This window comes from Octodon degus, unplaced genomic scaffold, assembly GCF_000260255.1.
Source record: "Octodon degus isolate 3935 unplaced genomic scaffold, OctDeg1.0 scaffold00015, whole genome shotgun sequence".
Lineage (NCBI taxonomy): Eukaryota > Metazoa > Chordata > Mammalia > Rodentia > Octodontidae > Octodon > Octodon degus.
The window spans coordinates 8,272,027-8,298,531 of record NW_004524591.1 but is presented as its reverse complement, the minus strand read 5'-3'; the positions used below and the strand labels follow the sequence as shown (position 1 = coordinate 8,298,531).

General features: G+C 39.7%; 1 protein-coding gene across 32 annotated transcripts in view; it reads right to left on the bottom strand.

The window, feature by feature from the left end:
• Nucleotides 1-26,505, bottom strand: part of Hdac9 (histone deacetylase 9) — a 604,989-nt gene that overhangs the window by 368,039 nt on the left and 210,445 nt on the right. For 16 of the 32 annotated variants that reach the window (XM_023709815.1, XM_023709817.1, XM_023709816.1 and 13 more), the window contains one exon: nt 6,531-6,794. In XM_023709815.1, the coding sequence (XP_023565583.1) occupies nt 6,531-6,794 (264 nt within the window). Of the gene's footprint in view, nt 1-4,187; nt 6,795-26,505 lie in introns of those variants that run through there. The other 16 variants (XM_023709828.1, XM_023709819.1, XM_004626445.2 and 13 more) reach the window with 2 other exon arrangements.

Genomic DNA, 26,505 nt, shown 5'->3' with positions numbered 1-26,505 from the left:
GACAGGGCTCCCAAGTGACATCCTAAAATGCGCAAGAAAAAAATAATATTGGATATATATATGTATGTATATTAAATATATGAATACATAGCGAAAAAATCAGTCAAAAGCTTAAATACAAGTGCTACTTTATTGGTAGATACACAGAGGCAGATCTGTTTCATCTTGGGTAAAGCAATGATTTCTTAAACACAGCACCCAAGCACAAAGAATAACTAGAAACACAGATACACTGGATCTCAGTAACAGTAAAAGATTTGCTTGCTGAAAAACACTATTAAGACTAAGAAGTCCCCCCAAAATGGGAGAAAATGTTTCCAATACATATATCTGATAACGGTTTTGTAATCAATATATATTTACAAACTCTAACAACTCAATCACAAGGACACAAATAGGCCATTTGAAAAATGGGTAAAAGACTTGGACAGACATTTTTCTAAAGAAGTTATGCAAATGTCCAAATGAGCGCCAATATTTATTATTAGCTTTAAGTGAAACAGAAAGCAAAGCAAGAAATAACAGCACTCCACACTTATTGTCATGGCTGTAACCAAAACAGGGGTGAGGGAGAGGCACTGGGCAGGATGAGGAGAAACCGGACCCTCATCCATGGCTAGTAGGCAGGTAAAGTACTTCAGCTATAGGAAGAACAGTTGGGAGCTCCTCAAAGAAGTTTCCAGACAAGTCAGCAATTTCACTCCCAGATTCATACTCAAGACAAATCAAAGCACATGTTAATATAGGAACATATGTAGGAGTCTACATTTTCCACGCCCTCTTTGTTCACAGCAGCATTATACATAACAGACAATAATAATCCAAGTGCCCATCTTTTGAGGAACTGAGAAATAACTCATAGCATGTTCATACAATGGAATATACAGCCCCCAGAAGTAATGAAGTAGTGATAGATACACTTACATAGACAGATATTGAAAATACTGTGCCAAAGATGAGAAGCCAGAGACCAAAGGCCATGTGATGGATGAGTTTGTATGTATGAAATATCCACAACAGGCAAGTCAAGGCCATACAGACATACAGCAGGTTAGTACTAGGTTAGTAGTTATCGCAGGATACGGGGACTGGCTGCTCTAGATGCAGCGAGGATGTGTGTCTGGGTTTGACAGTTCTGGTAACTACACAGCACTGCATATTTGCTAGAAACTTCTGAACCGTACACTTCAAAACAGTCAAACTGGTGAATTTTATGCTACATGAATTTTATCTATACAAAAAGAAGCACCGTAGTACAGAAACTGACAAAGAAATTTATCAAGTCTTGGCCAGTTGAGCTTGGCCAGATAAGATAGACCTAAATTAGAAGAGAAAAGCCTGCTGAGAAGTTAAATATTATCAAATAGTAGTAGTAGTGACTACTGGCAAATAATTCACAATTGAGTCAAAATGCAGAAGACACAGAAAAAATATACAAGAAATATGAGACAATATATTTTGTGAATCAGAAAATCCAAGGATCTTAGATTAAAAACTATTTCAGAAAGTAGTTAGAGCCCTGGGGCAGCTCCCAAACTTTTTGAATCAGGTTTTCTCAAAGGGTTTGAAAGACATAGACCTCTAAGCCCCTTTTCAGGACCACAAGATCAGAACCCACAGGCATGTGGGCAGAATCTAATGGTGACTTAAAAGAGTTTTTCTGCACCTTCTGATTCAAAACCTAAGCAGAACACCTAGCCCTGGACAAGCGACTCCAGTTTTTACTTTCACCACACTTTATACAGACTCATTTAGTCAAAATGACTATCGAGTGTATCCTTAATAGGTTTAAAATTTAAAACTAGCTTCCTGTTTAGAAACTGTTCTTCGCCTCAGCTGAGGGAGGAGTGTGGGAAGCGCTGAAAGCAGTGCATTAGAGTTTTTACCTCTAATCCACACCCACCCTCTCCCCCACCAGGCCCCACAGAACTGAGGAGAATCTCAGCCACTGATTCACTCCCGTTCAGCACTGGTTTTGGTCAGAAAGAAGAAACTCATGGGTTTTCATGATGAAAAATGGGAGGGTACCTCATGCAAGAACTCAAGCCCTCTGCTGTGAGTTAGAAAAAAGGAATCTAAATCCTGTATTTTAGAGCAGCAATCAAAAGATACAACTGATTCAAAACAGTTTTAAGAATGCTAGTAAGAGGAGGAGAAAGTGAAGGGAGGACAGAGAAGTGCTCTCAACTGAACAGATGGGCCTAAAGCTAGCATACTGGACATGTAAAAAAGTGACAGACAAATACAGCGTGGCCCCAAAAGCTGAGACAAGGTCTCTGGTGCCAGAGTTCCTGGGTTCAAATTACAGCTTCTCTGCCACTAACTGGGTGATCTTGACTTTAACTTCTCTGTGCCCAGTTGCTCTCAGCTCTGCAGTGACATCACAGCTAATACCTACCTCGGGCGGTGGTTTGAAAACTAAGCAAGTTCATGGATGTGTGTGGACAGAGTGGGCTGACACACGGGAAGCGCTCCAGTGATACCCAGCACCTCAGGAAGGCAGCAGCTAAGCATTGCAGTGACTCAAGATAACGCAAGACATGGCACTGCTAAATGCTTTATCAGCCAAGGCGTAGAACAATAAGAATAGAGACTTCTCTGTCTTAGCCAGACTAAAAATCACATTCCCAGCAATGCTTTCACTTCCCTATGGTGACCCTCCTATACTTCCTCCCCACATAAAACTGGATGGAGCAATTATCAATAATAAGTGCAACAAAAGTTTCCAACGCCTTCACTTTTATCTCCAAATTTCTGCCTATTATTGGTTATAAGTACAGATCTCAACTATTCCCTTAAACCCTCTATTGTACGTCCACCATTTATACCTATAAAGTCACAGAGGAATGCCAAATTAAAATAACTATACTATCTGTATACTATTACTATTAAGTATTAGATTTAAAATATAGATGCTAGCTGCATTACTTTTAAACAACCTTTGGAAAACAACACAGATATGTTTAAATATATAAACAACGTAAAAATTCATAAAGACTACTTCTCTAAGATCTGTGAAAAGAACAGTACACGCTTCCCTAAGGGAATGCATTTTATTCCTGTGGAAGAGGAAAGCCTCAGTAGAAATTATTTTTTCTGGAGAAAAATCTTTAAAAAAAAATCTAACCTTAGATCATTGCTCTTTATTAAGACACTTTATGTATCTCCTCAGAAATAAGATATTCACTACAAAACCAATAGTTGACCTCTCAATTCTTATTTTAGAATTTCTAGTACTGAGCTAATCTGTTAATTTATAGACTGAAGACAAATTTCAGAAAATTATGACTAGAATTAACGGTAGTTGTGCAATTCTAATCCAATTATCAAATCTATGGCACTATGGACAACCTATTATGTAACATTTGATAACTATATCTATATTTCTTAATACTAATGCAATACTGCAATGGCTGGGAGCAACATTAACTTGTAGGATACTACTAAAAGTTATATTAAATGAACCAAAAACCCATACAGAATCGCTTTAACCTATTGATCCAAATGCACAGATAAACACTCTAAAGCACCGCTGGGTTGGTTTTGTTAGCAGCAGATCAGAAGAGGGGGCCAGTAGCTCCCACATAGCCCATGGCTGTGGACAGTATGGTTGCCTTTACCGGAGTTGGCTTTTGGTTCTCCACAATACTGTCACAGCAACTGTCACCACAAGAAGGGTAGATCATTTAACTACCATTGTCTCTTTAAATTCATTCACTGTTACTTTATACCTGCAATTCAGAGTCTCACTGTAATAAGCAATTATTATGATACTGGAGTTATTCATTTTAATATTTATGGAGTGTTTGTTATATTGAAGGGATTATGGTAAGGTTTTAATTCTTTTTTAAGTTGAGCAGAGTTAGGAACTAATACCTATTTATCTAAAATTTTATATTTAGAAGTTGACATTTTAATTTAAATACCAAGGATGAAAAAGGTCACACTGGAAATAGAAAAATGCAACAAATTTTACATGTTTGCTATTTGTTATTGGCTGATGTGAAGAGTTTAATTCACTACTGTTGAATGTGTTATTTTTAATGGTATTAGAACTACTCAAAATATCTTTATTTTCTTGTTTCAACAAAAAATGGCAATATCTTTTTGTATATGAGACCTAGTATACAAGTTTCGGTTCAGTTAGATATATCAAGTTTACACAAAGCCAAATGTATGAAAGGGGATCTTTTAAAAAAAACTTTATTTGAGAAAGGAAGAGACTTATAACAGAAGGCAAGAAGGGAAACATACAAACAATATATTTACAACACAAAACAAGAGATCACCTTCAAGGGTGTAAATTATAATAAATACAGTAGGTTTTTTAAAAGAGACATTTATCAATTAGCTGTCAGATTATTTAAGTCCAGCCTTCCTTTTCACTGGTTCCAGGTAGTTTCTTGATTAAATTCAAAGACTATCATATTCAAACAATTAATGTCCACCAAATGTACTGATGAAACGCTCTCAATGACATTATAAAAAATAGGTTTTTTGTTTGCGATTACATTTCTTTGAAGTAATATTATACAAAAGTCTGCTCAGCCACATGTTCCTCCCCAAATAAAATGTATTTTAAAAGATGCACTATCCCTTTTTTATGAGATTGAAAAAAGACTTTGAAGAAAATGAATATTTATGAGATGGAAAAAATATACAATTTTATCTTAGGCATGCCATATTTTTATAATGCAAAACAACTGACAAAAAGTCATTTTAATATGAAGAAATATACTAACCAAAATATGTTGGTGACAGGGAGTGTTGCCTATTATAGCTATTTGTCAAATTATCAGAAGGACGTTCATTATATGGAAAAGTTTTAAACTTTCTAACTTCTAGTTATGTTAATTTAATTTGAATGGAGGCTTTTTAAAAAAGGATAATGTATCTTTAGCAGTAACATTTTTAAAGAAATATTTTTAAATGTCACAGCAAAATGTAAACAATACGTGCCAATAACATACAGTTGAATAACGTCTACATTTGGCAAAACTGCTATCTCTCCTTTGAAATAGGATACTACACCTTAAAGTACCTCAAATTTAGAAATATAAATATTTTAATAGAAAAAACCTCACAAAGATTCTAGTTCAATTTGGATTATCCATATTAAAGAGGTCTTAATACAATGAACCTTTAACTAGCTTAACAAAAGTAAACCTATAAAACAAGGTAAACATATCAAAAGGGAATATGAAGGAAATGTTCCAGTGAAAAGCTTCCGTAACAATTTCCCTACTTGTGGTGTTATTTTCTGAGACAATAAATCAATTCATAGAGTGCCCTTTAAAAACAGAAAGAGTAAAACACTATCCTCAGATTTTTTTTCCTACATTCCTCAGTACATGAATCACTTGGACTTCCTGTTTCCACAAGGCATTTCCTGTTCAGCCTTACAGAGTCACTTTTCTGTAGGAGAACAGCAGGAACCTGACAAAGAACTTACTTAAATAAACATCGTCTTCTGTTGCTTTCAAAGCTATTTGTATTTTATAGCATCAAAGGACACAATCCTTCTGAAAGTGCGTTATGTACAAGTAAAATCTTTTGTGAAGCCCGATTTTCTTATTTGTGCTAAAATGATATGGCATATGCCATACCATATGGAATTACACGTAAGAGATTCAGATAATAATGATGAAGTAGGATACATTTTTACAAACTGATTTTGATGTGATATCCAGTGATAATCATATTTGTACTGTGTTTGCTACAGTTATAGATAAAATATAGTATCTGATTGGACCACATTTTTGCAAATGACTTCTCACCAACATGTGCATCTGCTTCATTTGATTTTTTTTCAATAAAGAACGTCATCAAATTACACAAGATAAAAGTAAAATGCACAGTGTCATGTGAAACATAACGTAATATTTAAAACAGCACTCCAATTTGCATCTCTATATTTAAACCACCTGTATTCCTAATATGTTCCATTGCAATGTACACAATAACCTAGGACTACTGGCATGGGCGCCAGAGCATTTCTACGTAACAAAGAAGAGCAAGGAAAGAAGGGGTTGACTACCTCTGACACTGTAATATGATACATTATGTACAGTGCTGTGAAAATCGACTTCTAGGTGTTCAAAAAAATCAAAACTTAATAGAATGCTTCATAGATCAGACTGGGAGACTATATCTGGCAGTCACCGATCTCAACAGATAAACTAGAAATAATAGTGAGTTTGTTTTCCTTAGAAGTAACTGGTGGAACAGATCTTGGGATGGATTTAAAGCCTATTAATTACTCTGTCATCATATGGCATAATTTTAGTGTAACAGGTAATGTTTTTTAACCAATGAAGTTTCAATGAAACTTCTAAATCTATTTAGAGATCACCATAGACGGATCTCTGTATAGACATATATATTTGCTTGTCTCTGTTTGAATCCTTAGACACTAAAATCAATCATCCAGACATACAAACCAATAGGAAGTTCACCAAAACCTGCAGTGCATTTTATATTCAGATAATGACTTTAATTACAAATCCTGGAGCTAAATCTTTGCCTATTACCTGTTGCATAAAAGCAGCCTGCTCCCCAGATTCCATTTCCTGGATCTGAGTATCTTCGTCACTGTCCACGGGTTCCTCCTTGACTTTCACAGCCGCCACTTGTCCCAGTGTGTCATCCACACAAGCACTGCTGTCGCTCCTAGAGCTGTTGTCACTAGAGGGCGCTCTGTCTTCCTGCATCGCCTGCTCCCCCTGAAGCTCTTCCTCCGCTTCCTCGAGGTGCCTGCCGGGTTGCTTCAGTTGTTCAATAGATTTCGAAAGCAGCTAGAAGAGAGTGTTCAGGAGTTCAAAAGTCAAGAGTTCTTGATGGCAACACAAAAGCACATTATACTTTTTTGTTTCTTATCTCTACGAACTGCCCATCAATTTCAGAATAAAACGTATGCACCGGGCTTTGAAGTAGCCTGAAAGTAGTCCCACGGTCTATCTATTGTGTTTGGAGGATAGGCAGAGAATGAAGTCTATTACGTTTTTATTTCTGATTTTTTTTTTTTCAGGGTCTCTCTACGCAGCTTGGACTTGTAGTGGTGCTCCTGATTTCTGCCTCCCTTGTGCTGGTATAACAGGCACGCACCACTATGCCCGGACTCCATTGCAGGCTCAGCGCACCTGGGAGCAGGGTAGGCGCGGCAGGCGGTGCCAGGGATTGAACCCTGGCCCCTGAGTTTACCTAAGCAAGCGCTTAGTCCACCGAGCTATGCTGCCGGCCCTTCAAGAGGATTATTATCTAAAGCATCTAGTTATAGGAAAAGTGGAAAAAAGGGTAACTAAGTCCATGGCAACCACAAGTTTCACAAGGACAGGTGGTTGTTGTTATTCTTTTTCATTTAATTTTTTTGGGCGGAACCCGGGATTGAACTCAGGCCCTTGCGCTTGCCAGGCAAGCGCTTATTCTACTGAGCTATCTCCCCGGCTGTTCTTGCAGACACTTTAACACAAACTAACTTTGAATATTTTATCTAAAAAGGAAAGAGGGTGAAGTACAAGTTCCTCCATATGGTTTTCCAGCAAGCATTAACTACTGTAAAAGCCCCAAACAAATTCTGGTCTACTTATTTTCCAGTAATTACAGAGTCAAATTACAGTCATATGATAAAAATACTTTCATGATTGTACTTATAAAACACAGAAATATTAATTTTGAAATTCTAAAGTTCAAAAAGGTACATGAGTGTGAAAAATTTTGACAACACTAAAATGTTTTATGAGCAGATCCTAATGACATTAAATAGGAGTAAGGGAATAAAAGAATTGCCTTTCGATCTGAAAATTATTTAGACATTTTATTTTATAAACTAAATTATATTTTGTCTTTAGAAGCTTATAGATGAATTTCTTAATGAATTTAAAGACAACTGTGTAACACATCTGACTTAAACAATAGCAAAATTCCATAACATAAAATTGGAATAAATGGGAAATAGATTACACTGCTTTCATTTCCCATAAGGCTTTCTAAAAGCCCCACAGTTGTCCCACTGAGTGATCCTCTGCACATGCGCTGTATCTTCAAGGGTGGTTAGAGATGCCTGCTAAGTCAACACCTACATGAGCAACATGCCAATGACATTAATGAGAATCACTCTTTGAATAACACCACTAAAATCAAGAATGCAGAATTTTCTACATAATGCTAATTTAAGTTCACCTCCTACTCCACACAGTTAGATCTGTCAAAATAAACCTATGTCTTAAAGTTTGAATGCATTAGTAGTCACACTTTGCAGGGCAACCTTTGTAGGCGTATTGGCTTCCTCTGGTCCACACAAAACCCCAAGCAGGCCTGAGCCTGCTAACAGAAACTTTTAACTTCCTTGTGGATAGTTTGGCAGTTTTCATTCATTTCTTCAACAATTTCCTAGTGAGTGCTAAATATGTGCAAGATGCCAGGGTAGGCACTAGAGAAATTGTCACTGCCCTGCCTGCCCAGAGCTTGAGTTCAGTGTGTTAGAAAGGCATCAAACAAATAAACTGACCTTTACTTTTTGTTTTGTTTTGTCTTACTGTGCAGTTAAAGTGGGCCTTGAACTCACTACATACCCATGCTGGCCTCAAGCACATGTGGGTCTCCTGTCTCAGCCCCTCAAGTACTGGGAATACAGGTGTGCACCAGCACACCATGCGACTTATCTATTTTCATAAAGAAAAGCACTTTAAAGGGAGAAGCACAGGATGTTAAGAGCACACCCTGGCTGGCATAGGTGTGGGGATGGGGTGGGGTGGGGTTCAATCCCTGGGCCCTGCCAATGCCAACCCCACCTCCAGGGCATGCTGAGATAGCAATTGAGACTGGGCATGGTGGCACATTCTGGTAATCCCAGCACTTGGGAGGCTGTAAATAGGACAATCACTGTGAGTCTGATCTAGTGGTGAGACCCTGAACACCCTGTAGACCCTTCCCTAAAATACTGAGGAAGTATTGAGCTGAGGCATGAGGACAAAGGGTGGAAAGGAATCACTGGGTGGGTCTGAGGCTGGAGAGGTGGGCTGGAAGTGAGGTGGGGCATCACTGGCAGCAGGCAAGGTGTGGGGGATATTGGGGCAGATGAGGGGCCCAGTGTGTCTATCAAGTTAAAGTAAAGATGTGCTGGGCGTGGTGGCACATGCCTGTAAATCCAGCACTCGGGAGGCTGTGGTAGGAGGATCACTGTGAGTTAGCGACCAGCCTGAGCCACACAGTGAGACCTTTGTCTTAGAAAGATGTAATAACAAAACAAAACAAAAAATAAGATAACGTAAAGTACATGAAGTTTGAGGACTGAAAGATATCAAGCAGATGATGTTGGACAGAGGGATTCAGTGTGTATTATTATTTGGGAGCGGAGTAAAAACTCCACAGAAATAAAGTGTAACTCAGGATCAATCACATGTGAGACCAATGATCCAGTGAAGAGAACACAAAATAAGTAAAACTTGTATCACAATGAAGAGAACAAATTTTAGTGTTAATTTCCTTTTATGCTGACAACACCATTCCTGTGGCTGTGGGGTGGTCGGCACAAGATGATTCCTCTCATGCCTCAGATGTCGCTAAGTACATTTTAGGAAACTGTTTTCATACTTTTGTCCCAGCTCTTCACAGTAATCTGCAATTTCTGCTTTAAATATGCAGCAGTTTGCATACCACCAGGAAGCTGGAAAACAAGAATGATGCAACGGCCCTGAATTTTGACTGCACGATTGCAGGGATCCATGGAATTGGCTCTGAGAGAACAGGCAAGACTAGAAAATAAGAAAGTGTTTTTTGTTTTGTTTTGTTTTTTTTAAGTCCTAGTTTTTTTCTGGAACACCAGGAACTGGGGGACGAATACCCGTTCATTCTTCACAGACAGAAAGACCCCCTGCTGTGTCCACAAACCTTCCCTCCAACACTTACCTCAGTGATACATACATAAGGCCATGTTGGAGGATTTGTGGGGGAGAACAGATTTATGTGAGAAAAGGGGAAGGAAAGAGTCCTTGAGAGAAACCCTCTCCAGGACAACTGCAACTCATCTGGCCAGGTGCTCACTGAGCCTGAAACCCTCCCCTCTGCTGAAGTGGCTTAGCTGAAAAAATCTGTTGTGGGATGCACATCAGACTGATGAGTCATTGTCACCTGGGAGTCAAACAGACACCTCAGAGGTTTGAAATGATGATCCTGATAAAAGCCCCTTGAGAGTAAACAAACAAACAAACAAAAAACCAAACCCAAAACAGTATGGGGTGAATGGGGATGGGACACTAATGAACTCATAACGGTAAGCCAAAAAGCACGTGGGCAGTGCTTATGAAATGCCACGTCAGCAGTCCCTACTTACTGGAAAGTGACTTAAACCTCCTCCACATTCTGGATGCTTGGCATTTCAGGAAGTATTCCACAACCAGGAGGAAGCTATACAGCACTGCAAAGCGCGAATGTTTTTCTTGCTGTTATTTTTCTCATTCCAGTTCCAATATGGCCTATCAGACCTGGACCTCCTAACCTTCAATGGTCTTGCCTTCCACTCTACTTCAGACCCCAACAACAGGATTTAATAGTAGGCCTGCACTTTATCCACAACTGTACACTTCCCTAAATGTGTATTTCAAAATCCAATCTTTTGTTCTGGTTTATTCTCAGGATTTTGGGGCAATGGCTATTCCTCAGCAATGTGGCTTCCTCCAAGCCATATTTTGACTTCTCACTGATCCTTGTTGGATAAAGAGGTTTCATTTACATTGCCCACAATTCCCTCACCCTCCTTGTAATGGATTTAGCTGGACAAGTAGGACTTATAATCTCAACCAAACCCAAGCAGCAGAATGAGCTAGGACATGCTAGGATTATAATCATGCTGTTATGGCTTGTGTCTAGACACCTAGAAAAGTAACTAAGAATTTGGTAGAAAGAAGAAGTGGGTTGCTCCTATGATCATACCTGACCATTTAGTTTAGGAGCCTTTGGAGCTGGCTTATGTGAAGGGTAAGAGATAGGAAAGGTTCAGAGATGCCAGCTGAAAACACAGAGCTGGAATGCTTGAGGGTGTAGTTGATGTGAGATTCTGGTCAGAGTGCAGAAAACAAGAATGTTGATAGAAATTCTGACAAGGCCAAGGTGGTTTCTCCTGGGAAGATGGACTGCATTGATTGCAGGATTCCAGACAATGTGTGTTGTGCCCTGGCAGAATGTTTGCTTGCATTTTGCTCATGTCTAAAGGCTTTGCCTAAGACTAAGAGCAGTGAACTAACTAATTTGGCAGAAGAAATTTCAAGGCAGGCTAATGTTAAGGCAGTAGTGTGGCAGGGGGTTTTAGCCAGATTTATGTTGAGGACCAAGAGCAAAGAGCCCAGTCGAATGATTTAAAATATTTTGAGTTTGGTCAGAAAGGAAGCTTCAGTAAAGCTGTGGAATGCAAAGACAGGGCATAGATCTTGACTGCTGGGAAGGAAGAGGAAAATAGAAAAAAATAGTCTGAGGGCATCACAAGAAGCAGCAGGACTCCACCTTTTGCAGCTTCAAAACTGTAAAAGTGAAAGAAAGACTTTGTTTTGAGAAGAGTGCCCCATAGGACCATACTCTAGAAAGCTTGGGGAAATTATTCCTCAGGATTTGGTTCATAGGTACCAGATCCCTACACTCAAGTGAGAAGGAAACCTGGCTGCTACTCCAGCTGCCTGCAGACCTTGGTGTCATCTATGTGGTGCTGGTTTTAAGGGTACACAGAATACAAGGTTGTGGAATCAGAGAGGCTTCTACCCGGGTTTCAGAAAAAGCATTGGAAGGAAAGCTAGTGTGTCCCTGAGAAGGCAGTGGGTGAAGCTGTGACTGAGAAGCCAACGGTGCCATGGAGCCCCCAGAAGGTTGGGAGAAGCCAGAAATGGGGATTGTCCAAGGAAAGCTGCAAGGAGAAAGCAGAGCCAGCCCAAGAAAGAAGCCATGGAGCTACAACCACAAGTGTGTTTGGGGCACACAAACCCTATGGAGTTCACAACTCACCACAGATTGACATGGACTGTGGGATTTAATGTTTGCCCTGTTGGATTTTGGTCTTGTTTTGTTCCCATTTCTGACTACTCCCATTTGTAACTTGGAATAAAAATGTCCATCCTGTACCTTGGTAGTTGGAAGTGTTTACTAATTTTCTTTTTATTTGTATAGGAGGCTGCCACAAGGAATTTGCCTTAAATCTCAGAGGAGACTTTGGACTTGGGACTTTTTAGCAGTGCTGAAACTGTTAGGACCTTGGCAAATCTTGGAGATGAAATAAGTGCCTTTTGCATAAAGGGATATGTGTGAGTCTTTGGGGGCAGGGGGTATGTTATGCTGTGTGTCTAGCTATCTCCCCAAAACCTCATGCGGTCATAGAGGGGGCTGTTTCAGAGATGACTGGATCTAGAGTGTATGGTGCTGGGATTGATTTATGATGCAATGCTAGGCTCAAGGGCACTAGGGTTAAGGGTGTGAGTGCTCCCCGCCCTAAGGAGCCTGGATAAAATATAAGATAGAGCTCTGGTCATTCCTTGCTGCTTTGCCACCCTTGCCTCCCATGAACTGTTTCTCTTCTGTGATGCCACTCACCTTGGAGTCAGCAGTTACAGACTGAAAGCTCTAGAAAATGCAAGCTAAATAAGCCTTTCTTCCTTAACTTTTGGCACCAGGTATTTTATCTCAGCAATAACAGAAGTAAATAAGGCATAAACTGACTGTGTAGGTTGATACGTTGGGTCAACTTGAAGAGCTTCAAAGTTCAAGCAGCTCGGCAGTGGGCCAGTACCCACTCTTCCTACATTCTCATCCTGTGCTAGAGAAGGGCAAGCAGACAGTGCCAGTGCTACCCTTGCCCCAGGGTAGGGGATGGAAAGCCAGAGTACAAGATAAGAGAGGAACGAGGCTTATGTTACCCCTTGTGGCAATTTTTGCTTTTGCTGTCTTTTGCCACCTTGAACCATTCCCCATGTCATGGCACCTGCCTTGAAGACAGCTGATTATGGACTGAAACCTCCACAAACCATGAGCTAAAAACAGCCTCTCTTTATTAATTTTGGGTGTCGGGTATTTTGTCTCAGCAATGAGAAAAAAGTAACTAAGACTAACTATTTTTCTTTTACCCTACAATGGCTCTCCAGGCTTCCTGGAAATCTTTCTTTGCTTTTTTGGTTAATTCGCTCTCACTTTTTCAGGCATGTTTCACACTGCCCTCCTCTTCTCAAATTCTGACACCCTCATCTTTTCCTCATTCCCTCACAATACCTTGGCTTCTTATTTCACTGAGAAAATAAAAATATCAGAAGAGAAACTCAACATCCTGCCACTGCCACATTTATAGAGCCGGACTGATCTAACTTTCCTGCTGTTACAACAGAGGAAAAGTCTGTGTTCCTTTCTCATGCAAACTTTCCACCTGTGCTCTGGGGACCTGGTTCTCCAAACATTCACTCTGTCCACCATCATGTGCTTTCCCTCTTCTGGGGGTATCTTCACTGGAATGCTGTCAGTAACGTTATCTGTCTTAAAGAAATGACTTCCTTTGGCCCCTCTCCCAGACTATATACATCCCTTAATTCTCTTTCTCATTCTCCTTAGGATCTATGCCAATGAGATGATTGATTGATTGATTGATTAATTGACTGATTGATTTGTGTTTTAGGGAAAGGTGTACAGGGTGTTCAAAGTCTCACTACTAGATCAGACTCATAGTGATCCGCCTGTTTACAGCCTCCCAAGTGCTGGGATTACAGGTGTCAGCCACCACACCCAGTCTCAATTGCTGTCTCAGGGCACCCTGGGGGTGGGGCCGGCACGGCAGGCCTGGGGATCGTGAACCCCTGGCCCCCGTGCCTGCTTGTAGGCTATGCCAATGAGATGTTAATCAACACCATTTGATCCCAAGATCTCTTATCAAAGTCAAGAATGACTGCACAGGTGAAAAAGCCAGTGTTCATTTACATAAGATAAAAATATGTAGCCTTGGATATAAAGCAAAGCACACATGAATCCTAGTATCTTGGAAAGGAGGAAACTGACTCTTCTGGCGCAGCCAAAGACCAGACTAACTGGATGCAAATTTAATATAATATAATTTACCATCGATGGCAAGCAAGTCAAAGGAAACCACTAATAGAGACAAAATCCTGAGTGGTCACCAGAGTGTACAGGCACATTTTAGTAGAAACTTTCTGAAATCCGACCTGTTAATGTGTTTCTGAGGTAGTGAGGCATACAGAAATCACCTCATTTAGTCTGTGAGTCAAATTTGGCCAGGGTCCCCTCCTCACCCACAGAGACGCGTGAACGCCATTGTGACACACATGACACTGACAATTTTCCGTGTATAATGCAGAAACAATTCAATGTGTTCCAGTGAGTCGTTTTGGCTTTATCTCCACTTCTGATGGACTAAACGAAATTGGAAAAGAAAAAAGCCAGAGTGAATAATGCTGTGATCACTTGGTAATAAAGTCAAACGGCAAAATAAATCTTTTGCCAAGAGCAGAATTCCTTAATGATTTGTAAAGGAAACATTTTTTGACATAGGAAAGCAAGTTATGGGTAGAAATCATATAGATATAAAATGTTGGAGTTGAAAATGTCTAATGACAGTCTTTAAAGCCGGATTTTATAAAGAAGTCTTACGTTCAAGAGAAGTCAGATCATATTGCAAATTACAAAGACTATTATGAAAGAGCAGAAACTACAATTTTTTATATCCTTCCACTTTGCATTCTGTACTGAAATAGATACATTATAACCGAATTAATAGGAAGTTTCAATCTCTCTCCTTTGAGTTCAAAGCTTGCCTATTTAGCCGCTTACCAAGTGCTTACATGAAAATACACAAAAGTGCCATAAATCTAAAGAGCTCAAATCCTTACTCCCCTCTCATCTAGACGTATTCATCACCTAACCTTGCTCCCCGAACAGCAGGACCCAGTGGTGGTGAGGCCAAGCACCTGTGTTTCAGCAAGCTGTATCATCGATAGCTCTACAAGGTCCATCATCATGTGCTAGGCTCTCTCCTCATTTATTTTGTATTTTTCTCTTCTACCTATTAGTAGGACTCTGCAATCTGCCCTCCAAAGACCAGCCTGTATCTGGATAGTGGTTACAGGCTATAGTTTCACAGCTATCACTGTAGTCCTAACTACCATCGTTTTCTCCTGCAATCCCCAAAATGACCAACTCTTTGGTCTAAATTCTTGCCTTTTTCAACTTCAACAGCTCAACAGTTTGCTCCCTTACTGTAGCTATAACACTTTTTTCAAAATACCATGAGGCAACCCCAGCTCTTTACATATGATCTTCTAGTGATATCCCAATATGTTACAGTAAAAACCCAAATCTTATAATAAAATCCAAATCTTAACAAGACACACAGGCATCATATGACCAGTCCCTCCTCTTTCTCATCCACACATGCCATCTACACTGGCTCTGCCTGTCCTGTGAGTAGGACCAAGCCAGGCTGCTGGTTCTCCCACAGGGCCTTTCCTTAGTACATGCTGTCCTCTCCTTACCCCTGCTGCTGCCGCCACTACTATGACTATACACTGATACTACCTTTTTCCATTGCTGACAGTTGAACCCAGAGTCCTCACAAAGAGAAGCACTTCCAGCCCTTTTTAATATTTATAAGGCAGGGTCTTACTAAGTTGGCCAGGCTGGCCTTGGACTTGCAATCCTCCTGCCTCAGACTCATGAGTGTTACCAGCACTTCTGCATTCTCTGTGCATGCCTAACTGGCTCCTTCTCATCAGATTTTATCTCTTTGAATATCTCATTCTGATATTTTCTTTATCACCCTTATTATTGTTCAGCATTACACAGTTATGGTTAAATTTCATGAAGGGATGGGGTTGGCATTTTTTAGCCTTTATATATTCCCTAATTCTTTGTAAGGCATCTAGCTGGAGCTTCATAAATAGCAGAAAACTTAATGCTTAGCAATAAAGCTTTTGCATGCCTTTTTTGTTCAATTTGGTACTAGGGATTGAACCCAAGGCCTTGGCATTGAACTATGTGCCCAATCCCTGCACACTCCCTGCTTTTTCAGAGAGGCTCATACTAAGTTGCCCAGGCTAAGTTTAAAGCTTTTGTACATTTCCTGCTAGATTATGAAGGCAAAGTTAATGTCTACACAGACAATAACTATCCCTCTTTTTTTAATCTTCTCTGAAATAAAAGGTGCTCTTTGGAAGATTCACAAAATATTAAAGAGATAAATAAATAGAATTTCCTAGTAGGATGGCAAATTTTGCAAAGTATAAAGGCACAGAGCGAGTCAGCCCACATTTCTTATTTTAGGCATGTGACCAAAACTGTTTTTGTTTGAACACTCAAATTTGCTGGAGTGGAAAAATTAGCAATTAACATCAGCAAGGAAAATCTACAAACAAAGTTGCAGAGAAATTCTGTCTGCCAAGTTTTACTTCAGAGTTTTAAAAGGACAAGTCGGTGTTACTTGTAAGTATTCCGACGATGTTGTTTTCTGTGTGTTTCTGAACTACACACACAGCCACGGCAAAGATGGCGTGGCTGCTCCTGTGCTAATTTGCACGGCTGCTGAGCGGCCCCAGATGCCGCAAGGAGATGTCTGCTTCCTCTCAGTGGGGGAGCAGGCTCTCCCTTTGGTGGGACATCTGGAGGCGATCCTCCAGCAAAGTGGAGCTGCTGCCTTGTTGGCTAGAAAACAGAAGACAAAACATCTGTGTGACAGATAAATGTGCGAGCCTGCGCGAATCTTTGCTGAGGCCCTATATGTAAAACAAACCACGCGCCATTCATCTGACACCAGGTGAGTTGCTGTGGTGGGGACCCCAGCTGAGAGGAAGGCGCAGGCTGCACAGCTTGTGTCTCTCCTTCCCTCTGTGCTCCTGCTCATCAGGCCGTGAGTCTCTGTGTTCCTGACGCTGCTGTACAGCAATCGTATCTGAGCCCTAAGAATTGGCAGGCAGCTAAGGCTACTGGGAGCGACGTCCACTAGCACACACTCACACAGACACTCTGTTTGCCAGACAGCATGGTAAATGATCCCAATTCTGACCCCACCAAGTATGACAACCAAACTCTTTTAATTCTTATCTAGCCCTGCCAGAGGTCCAGTAAATCTGTATTTCCAGTGACTGCACATCCTCTAATAAATATCTATTCTGTTGGAAAATGGTGTAAAATGCACCGAGCATTGTTAAAGGCTATGCTGCTAATTTTCACATACACATTCAAGCTCTTCTCTACGAAAGTTATGTTAATACAAGTCTACAAATCCATGTCAGCATACAAGTTTCTATTTATTTATTTTTATGTGTTTGGTACAGGGTCTCACTACGCAGCTTGGACTCATAGTGATCCTCCTGTTCTCACCCTCCCTCGGGCTGGGAATATAGGTGTGCACCACACTGCCCTGTCTGGGGAGCCAGCTCAGCATGCCTAGGGGTGGGGCCAGCACAGCATGTGGTGTAGGGGATCGAATCCCAGTCTCTGCGCTTGCCTAAATAGGCTGAGTCTGCTGAACTATCTCGCTGGCCTTTAAGCATAGGTGCTTTTAAGTGTAATATCTTTAAATTTTCATAACTTAAATGTTCCCTCAGAAATCCTCATGTACTCACAAATATCTTGAGATATATTAAGGACTCAACAAGACAGAGTATACCTGATTCTGATATATTTGATCTCCAGACACTGTAAACAAACTATAAAGTGAGTGTTAGGATGCTGAAGGACCTTTAACCTCACTGATCACTTTGCTTCCAATCTTAGGGCAGATTTTACTTGAGCAACGGCAATTAGCACAAGTTTGTTTTTCTTTCAAATAAATGTAATATTCTTCTTCCTTGGAATATAAAGCCTTTCCTCTGAGCTCCAAGGAAACTAGATTTAAAAATAATGATAAAATTCTGTCTCGATGCACAAATAGATTAGGTATGTACCAACTGTTCTCAAAACAACACAGAACTTGGAGGGCTTTCAAGTGAAGAGGTCTACTTCGAGAAGAACTCCAGGCTCAAGCCAAAATACTCCCCATCATTTACTTTGCATTTCAGGCAAATGATCAGAGGAACCAAAATTAAATAACAAAAGAAAGATTTTCAAATATTTGTCCATTATTTACATAATTAAGTCTAAACTAACCAACATCTTTTCTTACCAATACTGAAGAGTTATGAAATTAATTAAAGGACCACGTGAATTTATTTTTTCTTTTCCTTTCTTTTTTTTGATCCTGGGAATTGAAACCTATAGTCTCATACATGCTAAACAATCACTCTACCACTGAGCTATAATCCAACCCCAAGCCCCTTTAATTTTGAGACAATTTTTGGGTTTTTCCAGGCTGAGTGGCCAGGCTGACTTTCTAGGCTAAATTTACAATCCTGCCTCAGCCTTCCACATAGTTGGGATTATATCTGCCATCACACCTGGACTGTATCTGCCACCACACCTGAATTCTTAATAAATCCTTTCATATCTTTTTAACTCTAAATAACTGGCCAAGATAATGCTCGTATTTAAAGTATCTTCAGCTCTAAAATCTTCCCAATATTTCCATAATTTTATAAAAGCATCCTTCGGGAAGGGAGACTCAAAATTTCCTTCATAGGGCTGGTGAGATAGCTCAACAGACTAACGCCTGCCTGGCAAGCTCGGGGACTGGGGTTCAATCCCCGGCACATACATCATGCTGGCCCTGCCCCCAGGGGTACTCACCGGCCAGTAAGACTGGGTATGGTGGTGCACACCCCTAATCCCAGTGCTGGGGAGGCTGAAAACAGGAGGATCACTACAAGGTCAGGCTGTGTGGTGAGACCCTGTACCAAATACATTATTTTTTTTTCTCTTTCCAATGCAAAAAGGTTATCACCCAGTATTATATTCACAAAAACTATGAATTATACTTAAGCCCTGGGAAGAGAGTTATCAATCAAGAAAGATTAGTGCTAGAGACAGGAAAGAAGCAAATAAGAGGGAAACCTGATGTGTATCAGGAAATAATGGGTGAATAGTCACGTCCATTTTTCTTTGGATTTGCAAAGAATGCCCCTCTGGAGGGGGAAGGTTGGAGCTGCAACTGACTACAATAATGAAATTGAATCCCCAGAAGACATGCGGGTGAAGTTCCCTACAGAACTGTGGCTGGGGCTCAGTATGGGGAAGGAACAGGGCAGGAGAGTGTGGGAGGGGAGGGGCAGGAGTGTCTTAGGTCATGCTGATGGGTTCAGGTTCCACACTACATAAACATGGCACAGATGGGGAGTTTTCAGTCAAGCCTGACATGACTGGATCTGTATTTGTAGGCAATGATGGGCTACTGAAGACAACTTAGATAGGCACAAGTGGAAACAGGAAGTCTGGACTTCGAGAACATACAATCCTCAGAAAGGGGCTATAGTAAAAGTTTAGGAACACAAACAAGCCGTTTTACTTTTTTTAAATAATGCTGTGTATGTTTTTTATGATTATATAGCAGGATTTTTTTTTCTTTGAAAATCTTTCCAGGGCCGGCCAAATAACTCAGTGGATTAAAGTGTCTGCAGGCAGGTGCAGGGGCTGGGGGTTCAATCCCTGGGCCTGCTGTGCCAGCACCACCCCTGAGGTGCGCTGAGACGGCAACTGAGACTGGGTGCAGTGGCACACACCTGTAATCCCAGCTCTTAGGAGCTGTAAACAGAAGAATCACTAGGAGTCCAATCTAGTAGTGAGACCCTGAACACCCTGTAGACTCTTCTCTAAAACACAAAAACAAAACAAAACAAAAAAACCTCCTTTCTAGACTTGATTTTATTTTTTTAAATTTTTTTCTCCATGCTCTTTAATGGCAGAAATTAAAGGCAAAATTAAGGAATTTAAAGAAATTAAAACAAGGCATTTTTCTTTTTTTTGCTTGGTGGTTTTGGAGTGGGACTCCAAAAGACAAGATCAGAAAGCCTGTAATCCTCCAATGACTCAACTCCAAGATCTCTTTTCTCTTTGTTAATTGATCCTTTGGTAAACTGGAGAGTATGGTGAGCCCCACTAGACATGAGCACTTGGGTAAGCCCCAAATAGTCACACATGGTAAAATGGGAGCACATTGTGCCCAGACTGTTTGGTTTCTCCAGAATTAAAAAACAAAACAAAAATCCAGATGTTTACATGGAATTTTGCTACTTTGAAGGACTCATCAATAATTTGAAAACTTTTTGAAGTTACCCAGTAGGCCAAGGACAGCAACTCCATGGAACAGGTCCAGCTCTGAGAGTGGTGGCTTACAGTCTTTAACAATAATACTGTAGATCTTCTTGCTTGATCATTCTATGGTTTAGATCATTCATTGGTGATATCTGCGTGCACTCAAAATACACCATCCCCCAGATGTGCATTTTTTTCATGTTTCTTTGATTCAAAAATTGACACTGTGCCAAAAATTCAGGAATAAAAATTGTAGTAAAAATTGACTCCAAAAAAGCAGCAGAAGGGATTTGGGGACTTGATGTAATGTTCTGTATCTCAGTTGTGGTAATTATATGAACATATGTATTTGTCAAAACTCACTGAACTGTGTAGCAAAAGGAACAAATTTTACTGCATAGACATTATGCTTCAGTAGAAAAAATCCAATCACTGGCTATAAAGCTATTCCAAAGAGGAAACCAAGTCAGCTTCTTGATGAACACAGAGACAGAAGAGAGAGCTGGAACAGAATCTGGTGGTTTGTTTTACAACAAAGTACCTGATGTCATACTGAGGCAAGAGGGAAATACAAACCTTAGAACTGTTCTAGTGTTTTCCCGACAGCCATTTTTATTAGTAAAGCAACGAACACAGAACTAATGGTATAGAAGAATATAAATACTTTGCTCACCGTAGTGCAAATCACTTGCACACATATCTTCTAGTGTAACTCTCCCCATGAGCCTCTAGCATTTGCTGATGGAAACATAACTTGGCCAATGCTGCAAAACAACTGTGTAAGACTTTGGAAACTGGGCTTAGAACATTTACCAAGTGTTCTAGATTTTGTAGGTCATGCCGACTGTGATGCAATACAACAGTCTTTGATTATACTTATCTTTTTGAAGGCCTTTCAGAAACTTAAAGAAATAATAAGCCTTTTTAGTTTTAATTTGCAGAGCTCAGTATAATGGCTCTTAACAGATAAATCTTTGTGAAAGACAAGCAATTACTCTATGCCCAGAAATTATTTGTACAAATAAGTTTTTAACTGCTTTTTGATAAAATTAAGTTGCCAGTAGGGGAGTAAAAGTACTTCAGGGGATAGTTTAGTAGTTCATAACTCAGAATGCAATTCTTAATGAAGAAATAGGAATAGTTTAGGCCAGATGATTCCGGGTCACCATAATCCCTCCTATTTCAAAAGCACTTAGAGAAACAGCTGAAATATATAGAAAAGCTAAAATCAAGAACTTGCAAGCCATGAAAAGATTTAACAGACCGACTTTACTCACTGGTGGTTTTTATGTCCACAGATCACTTAGCAATATTAAAAATTCCTTAGTGGGATTTAATTATTTCGTTCTGTCAAATGAAACTACTTGTCAAGGTTGGGCAACAATTGAATTATTTAGCTTTCTTCTTCCTCTGAACTGCCTGGAATCTCCATCAAATTGTTCACATGCTTTGTTTCACCAGATATTTTTCTTTCTCCTATTTTCTTAACTCCAAGTCATATCCAACCATTGTTTTTCTCATTCAATAAAAGCGCCTCTGACTAGATGAACAGTATAAAGTGAAAAAGAAAAATGGGGGTTCTTCCCTTTGGTCTTCAAGTTATGGAGGCAGCACTGAGAAGGTCTGTGAACACTACACATTAATCCACTGAAATGGCCATTTAGTTTCTTTTCTAAACACAGGGTTTCATCACATCTAATAATAAAACAACAAGCCATTTTCTGTGTATTATAAACCATCGACTTGTAATTGCAGAGTGAAATGCTTCTATATAAATTCTCTTCATGATGTAAGCTGGTTGTGTAGCCTAAGTGAATTTTTTCAAAGACCACTCCATACTTGCAAGGATCTATTTACATTGGGCTAATCATGTCAAAATAGCACCTATGTAAGGGTACAGTCAAAGTTTCTTTTATAAACCTCTATAGATAGATAAATAATCTAGGAGGCTTTTTACTTTTATAAAAGTAAGACTGGCTTTCAGCGTTTCCTCAAGGTTCTGAACATATTATCCGTCTAATGGGCAAAATGTAATCCTAAATTGGTGATTAAAAGACTCTGCATGGAAACAAGCTGTCAAATGGAGAGAAAGAAATTAATCCTGACAAAGCAGTGCCTACCTTCCTAAATGAAAACCCTGTTCAAGTTTCTGCCCTTCCATTTCTCAAAACTTAAAATGAGGCGTTGTGCAACAGCCCCTACAGGGATGCTAACATTCGCATTCCAGCTAGACTGAATGATGTCGGCAATTTTCGAGCTTCGGGCTTGCTCAGAACTGCTGTGAGAAGATGTTTGTCCAAACTGGAAAAAAACAAAAGCAACGTGGCAACATGCTGGAAAGAAACAAGACATGGCCCGGCTGCACTGTGCATGCACTGCACCTTTTGGCAAGCTTTACATTCCAACGCGAGAGCTGAGCGGGCCATAGTCAAGTCCACGGACAGGGCCCGCCACGTGAGTAGCCGGATGGCAGGAGAGGCATGGAGCGTGGGAGCCAGGGCAGGAAGAAGGATTTCTTCATCCTGGCAAGTCTAAACCAATACAAAATAATAATAATAATAATAATAATAATAATAATAGTAGTAGTAGTAGTAGTTATTGTATCAACAACATAATCATATTATTCACTTGCCTAGTTTTAAAGTGACTTCTATACTTCTGAGTTGAAATAAATTACAAAAAGCTTACTTAGCTCTGCTTGGTGATAAAAAACAAGGCTGCATCCTAAGCACAAGCAGTGAGGAAAAGACCATCATACAACCTACGTGGTGATTCCAGCTCTGACAACGAGTAGCCCTGTGCACCTGCTCAACTTAAGCTTTATAAAATTAACATTCTTATTTGTTTAGTTTTTTTTTAATGTATTTAGTACAGGGTCTCACTGCACAGACTGGACTTACAGTGATCCTCTAGTTTTTAGCCTCCCAGGTGCTGGGATTGCAGGTGCATACCACCCCACCCAACCTCAATTGGCTTTTCAGGTTGCTCAGGGAGCAGGGACGGAATGGCGGGCTGGGGATCGAACCCCGGGCCCTGCGTCTGCCTAAGCAAGTGCTTTAGCTTTAATCTGCTGAGCTATCAGACCGGCCAAAATTAACATTCTTGAAATGTAAAAATGAGCTGTTAAGCTGGAAGGGATAATATGGACAAGGACAATGGTATGGAAAATTTAGCTCATAGGAGACAGACCCTGCATATTGAAAGGTTGGGTATTCTTTCTTTCCTTTTTTCTTTCTTTCTTTCATGAATTTAGGACAGGGTGTAAAGGGTGTACAGGGTCTCACTATATAGATCAGACTCCTAGTGATTCTCCTGTTTTCAGCTTCCCAAGTGCTGGGATCACAGGCACTCCCACCATGCCCAGTCTCAATCGCCACCTCAGCAGGCCCCAGGGGTGGCGCTGGCACAGCCTGTCTGCTGCACTGTGTCTACACAGGCCTCTTAATGCACTGAGCTATCTGGTCAGCCCTTAGTTGGGTATTTATTAAATGGTAAATTATGTCCCTCAAGCTCTCTCTGGAGAAGGTACTAAAGAGATGCACAATTTGTAAAATAAGGCAGGGAAGAGGTATACTAGGAGCAGTAAACATAGTTAGAAAGCAAGTTGTGAAGTCACCTTTATCTAATTGTGCATAATATTTTTTTAAGAAAAATTATTATTTGGTACAGGGTCTCACTACACAGCTTGGATTCATAGCGATCCTCTTGTTTTCAGCCTCCCAGGGCTGGGAGCACAGATGTGTGTCATCACTCCCAGTGTCTGTGGCTGGTGCAGCGTGCCTGAGGGCAGTGCTGGCTGGGCCTGTGGTGCCCAGGAGTAAACCCCACTCCCTGCACTTGCCTAAGCAGGTGCTTAGTCCACTGAGCTATCTCACCGGCCCCGGTTGTACACAATATTTTAATATTCCTAAAAATAAGCCATTGTTGGCATTATCTTTATTAGAGTTGAGCTAATATGACATATAACTTCAAATAAAGACAAACTTTTTGGAGCATACATAATGTACAGAATTATTATTTTTCAAATTTGTCTCCTTGGCAAAATATCTACTCTTTTCAATAGCACACATTATAGTTCTATATTAGAACTAAATTCAGGGACATTTTAAAAGAAAAAAGATACACATACATGCTGTATTTATGTGTGAGCACAGGCTTAAAAATATATTTTCTTAGGCTGCTATAGAAGAATGGTTGGCAACAGGGGATGAGCATGAATCATGAGGAGTTATGGAGAGTATGTAACATTCATGTTAAGCAATGTTAAAAGAAAGTAATAAAACATATAATAGTTGAATAAAAGGTCAAGCTCTCTTTCAAAAAAATTAATGAAAGCCCTCCATTTTCTCAGAGCCAGCAGTTAAGCAAAATTATATTCTGCCTTGCTTGTCAGAATATAACATCTACCTGTTTTAATAAGGGCAACCCAGGACATCTGCTTGGCCTCCGTTTACTGGTTTTGTCTTGGATATATTTTTATTATGATAAAATAGTACTCATGTCAAAATGCCTAAGTATCCATAGTAATAAATATATAATAAATACTCATATCTAGACTGAGCCTTGACATATATAAGATATCACCTCCTGATTTATGTGTGCTTTAAAAAAGAGTTGGCTGATATCCAGTCATAGGAATGCATAAGATATTTATAACAAAGTATAGTAAGGAAGGAAGAAAGGAAGATAGAAAGGAAAAGGAGGAGGAAAAAAGGGAGTGAGAGGGAGGGAAAAAAGGAGGGAGGGTGGCAGAGAGGGAGGGAGGGAGGGAGGGAGGGAGGGAGAGAGAGAGAGAGAGAGAGAGAGAGAGAGAGAGAGAGAGAGAGAGAGAGAGAGAGAATAAAGACAAAACACTATAGAGGTAACTAAACAAGTCTCAAATACTATTTTCTCAAAGGAGTCAAGTTCCTTTTTCCATCCTCCACCTTAATACCAAACACACTGCATTACTGTTTATGTAAGTGTTTCACTCAGCTCTGCTTCATACGCTATCAGCTCCAGGAGCATGCTGACCGTTGTGTGCGGCAGAAAATGTCTGCACAAGTGAAGCATTCAACCAGGATCTGCTGAACGTTTAGATGGATAGATGCACAGGTTTGTACTTCAGTCAACTATGTGATTAAAAGAAGTTGTTCTAGAGTTGCTGCTCATGTAGATTTGACGGAATGCAGACTAGATACAAATACTAGAAAAGATTAAAATTCTAGATGAAAATGATCAGACACAAATTAATATCATTCTATTAATATAATGGAGAAATAAAAGAGTAATATTTTCATGGAGGGGAGGTGGTAAAGAGTTACACCAAAGTTCTCAACAAAAAATATCTGAAGATGCTTTCAGAAATTTCAACAGGGGGCCGGGGAGGTGGCTCAGAAGAATAAGCACTTGCCTAGCAAGTGCAAGGGCTTGAGTTCAATTCCTGGTTCTGGAAAAAAAGAAAAGAAAAGAAAAGAAAAAATAAAGAAAGAAGAAATTTTGACAGAACTAGGTCAGATTTTAGATTTTATCCCTTAAAATCATCAGTATGATTAAGTAACTCTGTATGTTTTATTTTATTCAATTACAGTTTTATTTTACAAGGAAAAAAGAACCTTGCAGTAATATTAAAACTAGAAGCAGGCTCAGGAGAAGATTACCAATATTCTACTTTTTTATTTCCTCTTTATATTTTGGGGCAAATTCTACTTTAGAAACTTATTTTTTCTAAGAAACAAAATACGCTGGAAAAAGTAGCAGTCTTGCTTTGGTGTTTGTATGCTGAAATCCTTCACTGTTTTAAAAGGCTTACCAAAATGGAATATATCACAGTCCAAAAATACTGTAAGTTGGCAACAGAAATTATTTCTTATATTTTTGTATTTTTAAAATGTCTCAAAAAACAAAAGAAGGAACTATGAGCCATGATTTTCTTGCAATAAAGCTTTTCAACACACTGTAAGTGAAAATGGAATATTTAGGGACAGAGAGAAATCATTCTGACAAGGTTTCCTCTCCATCTCAACATAATCCTTTTTTTGCTTGCCCTACAGTTTATCAGCAGATATAACAATAATATATTCCTAAAATCCATTTTAGAGATATTTCTGCTAAACTTTTTAATACTTGGGTAATAATTATGAGACAAACATAATTTGTCTCATACTTCAGATTTAATAAGATAAATAATATACAAGTATCCTGTATAAATGTCATTAATGTATAACTCAACAGGTAGGTAAATCAACCGGTAGGATTAGTTAACATTTGCAACATATATATGACATTTACATTGTATAGTTGTGTGAAATTCTTCAAATATTAATGTTGTCATTGTCACAACTATGCTCCTAAAAGTGTAAGTTTGCTACT